Raw genomic sequence first — 11,985 nt, 5'->3', positions numbered from 1 at the left:
ATTAAGTAGCTGGAACACAAAGCTAAAGAATAAAGAAATCCAGCCTTTGTGCAACACTGCCAGAATATTAAAATTATACTTCCTATACAGGATCTTAAATTTGGAACAAATCTATAATAAAATGTATGGAAATTCCCCACTGAACATCCAGAAATAGAAGCTGCAAAGCTGCAACCAGGTGACACAGTCAGGAGGAGTGAGCATTAAACCAAGCACCCCCAGAAACTGGAAGAGCTTTTAAAAGCCACAAAGATGTGGAAGTTTGGTTCATCAGGGTGTCCTGGAGCTCAGGCCAAACTCCAAACCTGGAATATTGGGCAGGAAAACCCAGCCTTAGCTCCAACCAGCTCAGCTGCAGGGGGCACTACAGCCCACAAGGTACTGGCACAATTTATCTGAAAACTCTGCTTTCAGTCTTTGCTGATATATGAAATCCCATGCTAAACACTACACACCTGTAATATATTATATTTAACATAATATACACACTACATATATGTAATATATTATATATAACATAATATACATTACACAACTACATACAAACTGTATGTATGTGTGTATATATACACTATATATGTATGTAGCATATATATATATATTGTTTTACATATCAAAATAGATTATGTGTTATTTATATTATATAAATGCTAAAAATAACCAAAGCAAAGCTTCCACATAAATTGTTTAGCTGGCTAATTGAGCAGTATGTATATACACATATGTAGTTACAGTTATATATATAAAATACATATTTATTAGAAAAATAGGAACTCTACAAGTATGCCCCTATATATGCATTAAATATAAGATCTTGGGACAAATCAAATAAATATTCCTTGTGGAAAACTCTCAAGACAAAGTCATCTTAACAGACACAAAACAGTAATTTTCTTATGATTCTTAAAGTATATTGACAGGATTGGAAGGATTGCACCACACACCAACCTCTGAATAGTCTTTCAAATTCCAAATCAGGACCAATTCTCTGATTTTAAGGAGGCACAACGTACATGACCTGATTTGATAAACATCAGCATCATTCTCATAAGCTTAAAAAAAAACCCCAAACCAAACCAATTCTCTAAATCATTATCAGCCACCACACAAAGATCTGAGTGACAGATAAAATTACAGAATAAAACACAAAAATAAAAGAATTTCACTTTCTGAAACAAGTGGAATATAAATCTTTCTTCTGCCAAGTGCCTGTCTGTGTTAAGGACTCTACACATCATTGTCAAAATAAAATCTCAAAGTCAAATCCAGTTTCAGGTTCTGGTGCACACCGTGGATGTGAGAATAATTTAAACACCTTTCCATCAAATTAATTTTGGAAAACTGGAAAACTATCAATAAAGTTACTTCAAACTGAAATTAACAGTTGTAAATCTGCTGCAGCACAGCAAATCTCAACAGGAAATTAAGGCAAGGTAACAGAACTGCAAACCAGAGGGTTTGGGTTACCGAAATCCTCAAAACAAGGAGCTGCACAAAGAGAAGAACACTGCTCTCCTAGAAATTTCCTATGTTATCTATTCAGTGATGAGAAACAGAAAAATTAACTTGAAAAATGTTACCTTTTCTAACCATTTTTGTTTTTCCTTTCCTCTTCCTCATCTTTGCTTTTGCAGAAGTTTCACAGTAATTGCTGTTATTGGAATCGCTCTCCGAGTCCGAATCAGAAGAGCGATGGAAGCTGGAGGCAGCTCCAGATTTGGAACTCCTTACAATCCTAGTGGGCACCAAGCTGTCCCACACAAAACTCTTCTCCTCCTCTCTGGCTTCTGCTTCAGATTCTGCTGTGTCCTCTAAATCACTCAAGACTTTTGCTTTTTTTAAAGGAGGAGAGAGCTGCAGCCCAGAGGCTTTCCTGCCATTCCACCTGTCCGACTCAGAGTCCGCCTCATCCTCAGAATTGCTCACTGCAGGCTTGTGATGTGCAGGTGTTGACTGGTCAGAAACTTTCTGGCTGCTCCCGTCCTCAGAAATATGGCTTTTGGAATCCTCCTCTGAAAAGTCTAAGGTGGGACTTTTCACTTTGGGGGAGACAGAGCAGACAGGGCCCCGGAGCTGTTTGTGCCCGTTGCTCTGCTTGCTCTGCGTGTCGGGCTCAGAATCCGAACTTCCATTCTCAGATTCGCTGACAAATTTCCTTCGTGGAGCAGAGCAGCCAGCCTGAGAAAGAGTTTTCCTCTTGGTGAGCTGCTCTTCTATTTCTTTGTCACTCTCAGACTTGAGGCCTGCCTCATCCTCGGAGCCCTCCAGCAGCATTCTCCTGGCGGCGGCCGAGGCGTTGCGGTGCGGCAGTTTCCTGTTCCGGCAGATCCCGATGCTTTCCGAGCTCGACACCTCTTCCTCCACGTCACTCATCAGCCTCAGTTTGTTGGCAGCCACAGCAGCACTCCTGCGTGGGGTTTTCCTGTGCCTGCCCTTGCTGTTGCTGAGGGACTCGGATGTCACTGCTGAAGTATTTTCAGAGTCACTTCCATATAATTTTTTCCTGACTGTTTTCCTTGTATTCCCGTTCTCCTGAAGAAGTGTTCCTGTGAAGGAAAGCAGGGATTAGTATCTAAATATGAAACAGCAGCTTTGAAACCTTGTCAAAACTGGGACAGGTTCAACCCACAGACATGCATGAAATAAAAGTGACAGTCAGGTGCTTTTGCTGTCATAAATTTCAGATTCATTCTAGTTTTGTGACAATTAGAACTTCTTTACATGAATTGCTGCTTTTTTTCTTAAGATATGTTGCAAGTTGTTCCCTCTCACCCAGCTCTTGGTTTCTGCCATCTTCCCCTAGTCATGAAAAAATCTTTTAAAAAGTTGAATTTAATATTTGAGAGCTTCAAAATCAGCACCAATAAAAAAATTAGTATCTTACACTTACAACGATTTTAAAAAATACGAACTCCACTCAGTTATTTTTTATAAATATAAACATATAAGTATAAAAATTTGGATTTTTCTTGCTGCTCACAAGGAAGTGCTGGCACCCCACCTGTCTGTTTCCTCTGAGCAGCTCGGTTCCGAGTCAGCCTGCGACTGCTGTTCCTCCTGCACACCCCGTTGTGCAGGGGAGAGGAGGACACAGGAGCCCCAGAACAGCCCTTGCTGTCTTCTGAGCTGCTGGAGGAGGATGAAGATGAAGTAGATGAAGACACCCCAGAACCTTCTATTTCACTCTCTGTTTAAAAAGAAAAAAAAAAGTCATTGGCAGTTAGAATTCTAAGCAGCTTCCAGTAAAGAGTTACATTTTGCTGGTCCTGGAATCTTCAGAGTTTTCTCACATTATTTGAAAATGCATTCTCATGCTTGAATGTCTTACAGGGATCAAACTGATACCTCAACAAAATCCATATTCATACAGTGTTCAGTGACAGGAAGCTTCTTTAACCTGTATTTAAGCTTCAATTAAAATAAAAAACAGCTCTTTTCAAACACCAGATTTCAGTGAAAAGCATGTTTAAAAAACCTCCCGAAACACAGAACATTTTCTAACAGATTTTACCAGAACTTGCATTCTTATTCTTTGAAATAAGCTGAATTTTTTTAAGGTGAGTTATAGGGGAAAAAGGAAAGCATTAAAGTCTCAGGGAACTTCTGTCATTTGCTAATTGTGGATAAGTTTTATATAACACATATATACATATATGGGCATACAACCTGTATTTTATATAGTATCAATTATCAAATACTCTATGCTTTCCTGCTGACAAATTTCTTTACTAATAAGAGTAAATTTACTGTATTCTACACTATTTCAGAGCAAAAAATTATATGAAGTACACAAATATTTTTATAACATTCACTGTAAATAATGTAATGTCCAGTAAGACACAAAACTGCACCACACAAAAACTCTAAACCTCGTGGAAAAAAAATCCACATTAAAAACACAAAGCTTGTTTAACAACTGAGAATGCAAATTGCAGCAATTCCAAATCCTGACCTGATGACAAAGCAGAACAATTAGTCCGAGGAGTGGATCTGGCCTTCCCATTCCTCTCAAAGGATGGCAGGCAGGCAGAATCCGAGGATTCTCCCGAGGAGCTCTGGTGGTAGGAGCCAGCACTGGGTTTATGGCTTGTGACACAGGCAGCTCTGCTTGAGGTAGGCTGAGGAAAAGCATCTTCCTGCTCAGATTCAAGTTTGGCCTGAGACTTTAGTGGTTTCTGCTTTAGATTTCTAGTGAGAGTGAGAGGAGGAAAAGCAACAGAGAAGGCAATGATGTATTTTAACACATTTAATTCAATTTTATATTTCTGGGAGCTCATTTGATGAGCTAATGTGGTGTGGGACACTTTTAACTCTAGCAAGGATAAACGTGAACATAAACATTTATTAAACATTAAAAACATTTACTTTCATTAAATAACAGTCTGCACTCCTAGGGAAGTCATACAAGAGGAGACAATCTTTCTCTGCTCTGAGAAACAGAATTTAATGATGGATGTCCTCCAGACAATTCATTTTCTCCTATTTTCACTGCAGCAGCAGCCTCAATTCCTGCTGGATTCCCAGTCTCTGGTTAGCTGCACAAGAGCCTCCAAATAAATGTTATCCAGGCAAACATTATTCCACAATAAACTGAGTTCCCAACACACACAGAAGTGGAACCTTACAGTGAACCAAACAGTGCACTGTTTAAAATAATGAAAACTTCACTAATTTGGTCCTTCCTTACCTCCATATGCCTGAGTGCTACCTGCCATCCTGCTCAGTCCATTATTTTCACCTACAGAACTGTATTTTTGTAAGTTTTTTTCTTACACTGCAGGTTTTCAGACATTCATCCAAGGTGCACAAGGTGTGTAATTTCTCTTATCCCAAACCTCACTTCTGCTGTGCCCCACTGAACAATCAAGCACAATTCTCCACATTTGAGCACAAATGAGATTCAAAAGAGGTGGGTGGTTATTTTAAAGTATAAAAGTAATCCCCAGAAATTAGATTTTTTTAAAATGAAAACTCTTACTCCTACCCTTTCCCTGCCAGAGAAGAAAGACTGGACAGCAGCAGAAGGGAAAAGCTCAGTTTCAGTAATTTACCACATTCAGCTTTTGCGTTTTGTCCCACATGCAAATTAAGAACAGGAGTTAATTATGTCAAACAGCAATTGTGTCAAAAGCTTGTTTGCCTTCAAAGAGAAAAGGCAAATCTGGCTCTCAACTGAATACTGCAGCAAGTGACAATTTCTAGAAATTCCATAGGACTGACTTTATTTCTGTATGTAACAAAATATGTAATTTATGCAGATTTTCATCACTGTACTATATCCAGCAACTAAGTCTTTGTTTCATTGCTCATTATTTTAGTTAAATATTGATTTTCTTATTTAAATATTAAAGAAAAAACCCAACCTTTTCTACTTTTCTGTCTCCTTGTACTTCTCAGTTACATTCTATAAAAAAGCACCTCCTTTTTTAACATATTTTTCCTACTGCATGAAAATTATAAAGTCTCACTGGGGTTACAAACATTTAAAAAAAACAATTGTTCCCCTCTTCACATACTCAATGGGAGAGTCAATATGAACATCAGTAGCTGAGACAGATCTTTATACCTTCATAATTTGATTACCTGAGCATTTTGGTGGGCTGCTGCACTGAGCTTTGATTGTTCAATCTTCTCGTGTACCTCTGGTTTCTCCGTAGCTTCTCATTCTGTTTCTGCCCATTTTTGAAATCTGAAACAATTCTTCGGATTTTCTCTTCAAACAATGCTGACAATCTCAAGGTCATGCTGTAAATCTGGGTGAGGAAGTGGTTTCTATTAAAAACAGAGTCTTTGATTCAAGACTAATATTTGTAATATTAAAAAATCTGCACAGAAAAGTAATAGGAAAAGCACAGGCAGTCCTGTGTAACACCAAATAAACAAGAAATAAACATATTAAATATTTTTCTCCTATTTCTCCCCACTATCTACCCAACCAGCAGCTTTGTCAAAGGTACTGATAAATAAATTGCAAAATAAGATTTAATTTCATTAAGACATTCAAAACCCCCAGACAGTAACAGCTACCTTTGACTTTTTGTTTGGAGTATAAGATTTTGCATTACTGAATATCAGTCTGATATCTTTGCACAGTTCCATTGGAGTGTCATAATTCCCAGCTTCCAGAGTTTCCTTCACTGTACCAAAATCCATTGGAGTGTCTATAATATGTCTGTAATCCTATAAAAAAAAAAGAAAAAAATATTTCTGTGAAAGTGTAAGGGAAAAAAACATTTTGAATTTTAATTCTCTCATTTAGGAGTAGCTAAATTTACACAAATTCTCTTCAGCAGCAGTGGAAAGAGAAGTGCCACAGCAGAAAGCAACACTTTTGCTGAGACAGTTTGATTTAAAATTTCCTTTTTCATTATCCCATGAATTTTACTGTGAGAAATGACAGATCTGGTATAAAAAAACAGCCAAAAAAAGCCCCAAAACACAACAACCACACAGAAAACCCCAAATCAAACGCCATCAAAACACCTCAATCTTTCTTTCTCTCCCATTCTTGTTTTTTAGAGAACCTAAAGATGTTTTTAAACCCTGAAGTGAGACTTAAACTCAAAATGTGGAGTCATCAGGAGAAGTTATGTGCTGTTGCAAAGAAGTTTTTCTCGTTTAAAATAAGTTTGTTGGGTTTTTAGAGAAAAAAGAGACTATGGGGGTAGTAATATTACCATGAACAGTTAAAAGAGAGGAAAAAAATCAAATTCACAGCTCATGCTCAGTAAACAGACTGGAGACCTTCAAGATACTCATTTTAATTAAGAAAATACATTTTTTTCCTAAAATAACCCCCTTACAAAGCATCATAAGACAGCAAGAAAAGAAGAATCTATTAAGGTTGTCAAGTACAACTTACAGGATATTGATCCAAATCAACTGGCTGCCTGAAAGGTTCAGAATCCTCACACTGGAAAATTAAATTCACCAGTTCCATGCACTGCTTCTTCCAACAGTTTTCATCATAGCCACTTTTCAGGTTTTTTCCTTTTTTTAAGCCCCGTCCCTTAAGGTTAAAAAAAAAAGTTAGGAAAAGCATTACTGGAATACAGCAAGAAAAAATTCAACCTGATTTGGTTACAAGGTAAAGATTGGCCAACTCACTTTTCTTCTTCTGTATGATGTTCTTGGAACACATTTTTCATCATCCTGCACAAAATCAAATTAATTATCTTAAAAGTGATGTAGGAAGAAAAAGGTGATGGAGGCTAAAAGTGTCATTAGATTTGAAACTGTAAAAATGAAATTTTCTTCTTAATTCTTTCAGTAAGACAAAAGATGAGCTTAAAAAAATACAACACAGCATCTGGGAGAATTGGAAAGCAATATCCTAGATAAGGACAAGAGCTGGAGTCTGGAATCTTCAGTGGTTTGAGAAAAGGAAATTAGAAGTTGAGAAACTGCAATTAGAAGTTTCTCAACAGCTTTGAACTTCAGTCACTAAATATTACCAGTAATGCAATTCACTGATAATAAATGACATAAAACATTCATAAAAATTCCTAATATAGTCCATGTTTATATTAGCTATGTAAAGAACTCAGCAAATTAACCAAAAATATTTGAAGGTTGCTGGTATTTTCTCACCACCATAAATTACTGGAATTTTCCATAAAAAACCCCAACTTACCAGATCAGCATCATGACAATCTTGTTCATCATCTGTTGTGCTACATAATTCAAAAATATTTGTACAGTCCTGGTCACTGCAATGCAATTAAATCTCTGTTATTGGAACAGCAAAAGCAGAGCTGTTGTTGTTTCCTAAATTAAACTCAGCCACAACCAAGTGCTCCATATGAAAGGGAAGACAGTAACTGAGTATTAAATGGAATATAAAAATCAGGATTAGGGATTTGAAAGGGGCCTGCCCAGCTGCAGGAAGGCTGCCCACACTCATTTCAAAATAAATCTCTCAGTTTATTTTAACCTTTCAATTAAATCAGACAAGCTACAACAGGAACTTCTACACAGGACAGCACAGAAGTCACATTTTACAGGCTGAGCTACTTCACAAACTCAACCTCAAGTGACATTTTGGGACTGTAATACCAGCGAAAAAGTTAAAATGCCTCTAAGCTAAACATGTCAGTATTTAAGGTAACACTCAGAATTAGACACCTGTCAAAGCAGGGCTCACCACAAAGGGATACTGAGCTGTTGTTACATTCCACTGTTCAAAAGCACCAGGATTAAAGCATTGTTTAGATTAAATGCCACTTACTTGATAAACTTTAGCAGCTGGGTGGTGATTTTTTTTGCAGCTCTGGCAATAGCACTCCCAGGCTCATTGAAGGTTCTGGCATTGCTTTCAATGTATCTGACTTCCCAAACCAATGCTGAAATTCTCCTTCAAATTAGAAAATATTGCACCTTTAATACTAAAGAAAAGCTAAAAACCAGCAAAAATTATATCTCTGTAATTTTCTCTTCATATTAGATTTAGATGTCCTCTGTTTTATGTCCCTTCAGGGCAATCTCAAATTTTTCCTTCACATGGAAAACCCAAGGAAGCAAAACCAGCAATGCACATCTTTCATCACTCATTTTCCAACTAATTATTGCTAATTCACCCTTAGACAGTTTGTGATATAAACTCAGTTAATTCAGCTGGCCAAGTAAGCACTAGCATTTGTCATCCCTAAATCACAAAATACCAGTGAAATCATCCCAAGGACTGCGGATTTCCTGGAATCTTTAAAAACACAAGCATTTTGAAAAAGCTTACATTTGACTTATTCAAAAGGAGGGGGAAGAATATAATTTAATCACTACTCTAAATGATCACATTTCTTCTGGAAACATCAGAAGCTGCTTGTTGCAAAGCCCTGAGAAATGGAACACAAGTTGAGTCATACCTAAGGAATTTTAAATTAATAAACACAAAGCACAAGTGATTAAAAAGGAATGACAAGAGCCTTGTCCAATGACATTTTTAAACAATCCCAGGTATGATGTTCCTTTCTATTTTTCCTTAAAGACCTTGCTTTGAGATCAACTGACCACTAAAAACAGTGCCCCCTGTAAAATTCGAGAAACTGCTACAAACTGAAATTATAACTTGATAGAAATGAGCTGCCACAAACCTGTAATTTCATTTTTACAACTCATTTTCCCATTTCCTTATACCTGTGAAGCAGAGATACCCTAAGTCTGCACTTCTTCACCTAGAGAATTTCCAATTATTTCCCAAAAGATTTTTTCCACCTCATAGAGAAGGAAAATCACTATTAATATCTCTTCACTGTATTTACAGACACACTGAATGCAGGTCCAGATGAAAAATATACTTATTTTCAAGCTATGGCTGACCAGCACATCCAGCAAACCAGAGCTTTGTCATCATTACACTCTTCCCTCTAAGTTTTTATCATTTAAAATCCTGCTGTTTATATTTAACATTTCACCTCTTGTGTTAAAGCTCATTTCTGGAAATAGCAACAGCTTAACCTTCCTCACGCTCCAAGTAACTCAAGGACAGCGCTTCAAAATCCGAATTGTCACCAGCACTGAAGTAACTCCAGGGATTTCTACAATATTTGGTGATTTGAAATGTGAATTTCTCAGAGGAAGAACGCCAGGGTTTGCTGTAGCTCGGGTGCCTGCCTGCAGCACTGACCTGTAGAACCTGTTGGCCAGGCGGGTGCGGATGGTGTTCAGGTCCGTGGGATACGCGATCACCGTGCAGTACTTGGGGTACGTGCACAGGTCCACTGGGCCAGCAAAAGCTGCTGAGATGTCTGGTTAAAAACAGCAAGAACAGCAACATTTAACTGTTTGACCTCGTGTTTGGCCTTCCAGTGCCTGAAGGAGTGGATAGGAAAGACAGAGAGAGACAATTTCCAGGGGCTGGAGGGACAGGACACAGGGAATGGCTTCGAAATGCCAGAGGGCAGGGCTGGATGGGATCTTGGGAATTAGGAATTGTTCCCTGGGAGGGTGGGCAGGGTGCCCAGAGCAGCTGTGGATCCCTGGATCCCTGGAAGTGCCCACAGCCAGGAGCATGGAGCAGCCTGGGACAGTGGAAGGTGCCCTTGCCTGTCACATTCATATTTTCTGAAAAATCCCTTTGCCCAGGATTTTTCTCCTGGGAAGCTGAGAAGCCTCAGAGAAAAAGGAAAACAGTATTATGTCATTTGCTTCTCCTGTGGTTTGCTGCTTTGGAATGTGGTTGGAGATTGTTAATCCAACAGGTGATTGCTTCATTGGTTTCTGCTGTGAATTATTTTGACTCATTGGCCAACCAGTGCCAAGCTGTGTCAGGACTCTGGAAAGAGTCACGAGTTTTTCATTATTATCTTTTTAGCATTATCTAAGTATCCTTTTTGTATTCTTTTAGTATAGTATTCTTTAATATAATATAGTATCATAAAATAATAAATTAAAATAATAATATTATTTTATTATATCTCCCTTCTGAGAGCATGGAGTCAGATTCATCATTCCTTCCTTCATGAGGAACCCCACAAATACAAGACCTGCCCATGGCAGGAACTGGACTGGTTTTCAGTCCCCTCCCAGCCCAAGCCATTCTGGCATTCTATTTCAAAGCCATGACAAATTAACTGGGTGTTATAAAACCAATGATGTATAAAATCATAGAGATCTCAGTACAAACACAAAGAGCTGCACAGAAAACCATCTGCTCATTGAAGTACTTTATCACAGGGAATTTTTAAAGGATGCCATGGATACTCCAGGCTGTTTATAAATGTACCATCAGGAGAAGAGCACCTGAAGCTCAGCTCACACTCACCAAGAGTCATGAGCTGATCAATCCCACGGATAATCCGTTCACAGGCCTCATCACGGGACTTCATGCCCCACTCCCCCTCCTGGGGTTTGTACAGGAGCTTCTCCACCTCCTCCAGAGTCACAGAGACACTCGCTCCCAATTCCTCAGGCTGATCAACTACAGACAGCAAATTGGGGAAGGAGTGAGAATGAGAGAAATTACTGAGCAATCACAGTTATTAAATAATTGTGTGCTTGCAACTAACAAAAAATCCTTGCCTTGAAGTAGAGTTTAATGCTAAGGCTGTGGAAAAAAAAATCTATACAAAATGCAAACAGTAAAATGTTTTAAATTGTGTTTTTCTGCAGTTTTGAATTAAGTTTATTACCTTTTTGACAGCTTATTCAGTCACTTCTTCCACAGAATCTCCCAAACATTCCTCCCCCCTCCCAGCTGGCACTGGAAAAGTGAAATATTAAGACAAACCAGAAATTCCACTCTTTTATTTACAGATAATCTGGATTTCACCAGCAAACTTTATAAATTGTTGGTTTTAAACTATGTGCAGGAAGGATTTGCTGACTGGAAATGATTTTATTTAAATTCTTCTTACATCCCCTTGTATTATAGTATACTACAACAAATTCATATTTTGAAACTTGAGATGTTTTTTGAAGCCTGCCATTTGGAAGTAGCAGGTTTTATTCCCTAAGTCAGAGCTACACATTTAATGGACTTAAAAAAAAATTGCTCTGGAAGATGCAAAAGGAAAAAAATACAGGTATATTCAAATTATTTCACTAAATCTGAATGAAGACTGTCTTTAAGACAGGAAACATCTCAGGTCCACTACCTGCATGAAACAAAGGAACTGGAAAGAGGGGGAAGTACATTAAGCTGTTTTATTAAAGGGTTTGTACCTACCATTATCAGGGACTGGTTCCATGTCCCATGGGCTCAGCTTTTCAATTTCACCATTGTCCCATCTGATTCACCAAATAAAAAAAAAAAAACAACAAAACAATAATAATTTGAAGTTCTCTTGACTCCAAGCATATTTAAATCTTAGCTATAAGCACACTTCAATTACAGCTATTTGTAGGTATTGACAAAATACACTGTATAAACATGTACAGAAACAAAGGCATTGGTTTGCAACCAGCAAAAAGGAAACATTCTTCCTGATCAATTTCAGATTAAAACTGTGCTCCTCATTTTGGTTGTATGCAACTTACTCAATACATAAA

At 37.9% G+C, this 11,985-nt stretch overlaps 1 protein-coding gene across 1 annotated transcript in view; it reads right to left on the bottom strand.

Moving 5' to 3' along the window:
- The window catches only part of BRWD1 (bromodomain and WD repeat domain containing 1), a 43,802-nt gene that overhangs the window by 4,212 nt on the left and 27,605 nt on the right, over nt 1-11,985 (bottom strand). Inside the window, exons 29-40 of the mRNA XM_064406139.1 lie at nt 11,663-11,724; nt 10,760-10,915; nt 9,623-9,743; nt 8,228-8,353; nt 7,634-7,709; nt 7,108-7,152; nt 6,863-7,009; nt 6,028-6,180; nt 5,584-5,753; nt 3,953-4,188; nt 3,002-3,187; nt 1,581-2,546 (exon numbers count right to left, since the gene is read on the bottom strand). Of these exons, the coding sequence (XP_064262209.1) occupies nt 1,581-2,546; nt 3,002-3,187; nt 3,953-4,188; nt 5,584-5,753; nt 6,028-6,180; nt 6,863-7,009; nt 7,108-7,152; nt 7,634-7,709; nt 8,228-8,353; nt 9,623-9,743; nt 10,760-10,915; nt 11,663-11,724 (2,444 nt within the window). The remainder of the gene's footprint in view (nt 1-1,580; nt 2,547-3,001; nt 3,188-3,952; nt 4,189-5,583; nt 5,754-6,027; nt 6,181-6,862; nt 7,010-7,107; nt 7,153-7,633; nt 7,710-8,227; nt 8,354-9,622; nt 9,744-10,759; nt 10,916-11,662; nt 11,725-11,985) is intronic.

Source organism: Passer domesticus, chromosome 2 (genome assembly GCF_036417665.1).
Source record: "Passer domesticus isolate bPasDom1 chromosome 2, bPasDom1.hap1, whole genome shotgun sequence".
Lineage (NCBI taxonomy): Eukaryota > Metazoa > Chordata > Aves > Passeriformes > Passeridae > Passer > Passer domesticus.
This window is presented reverse-complemented; position numbering and strand designations above follow the sequence as displayed.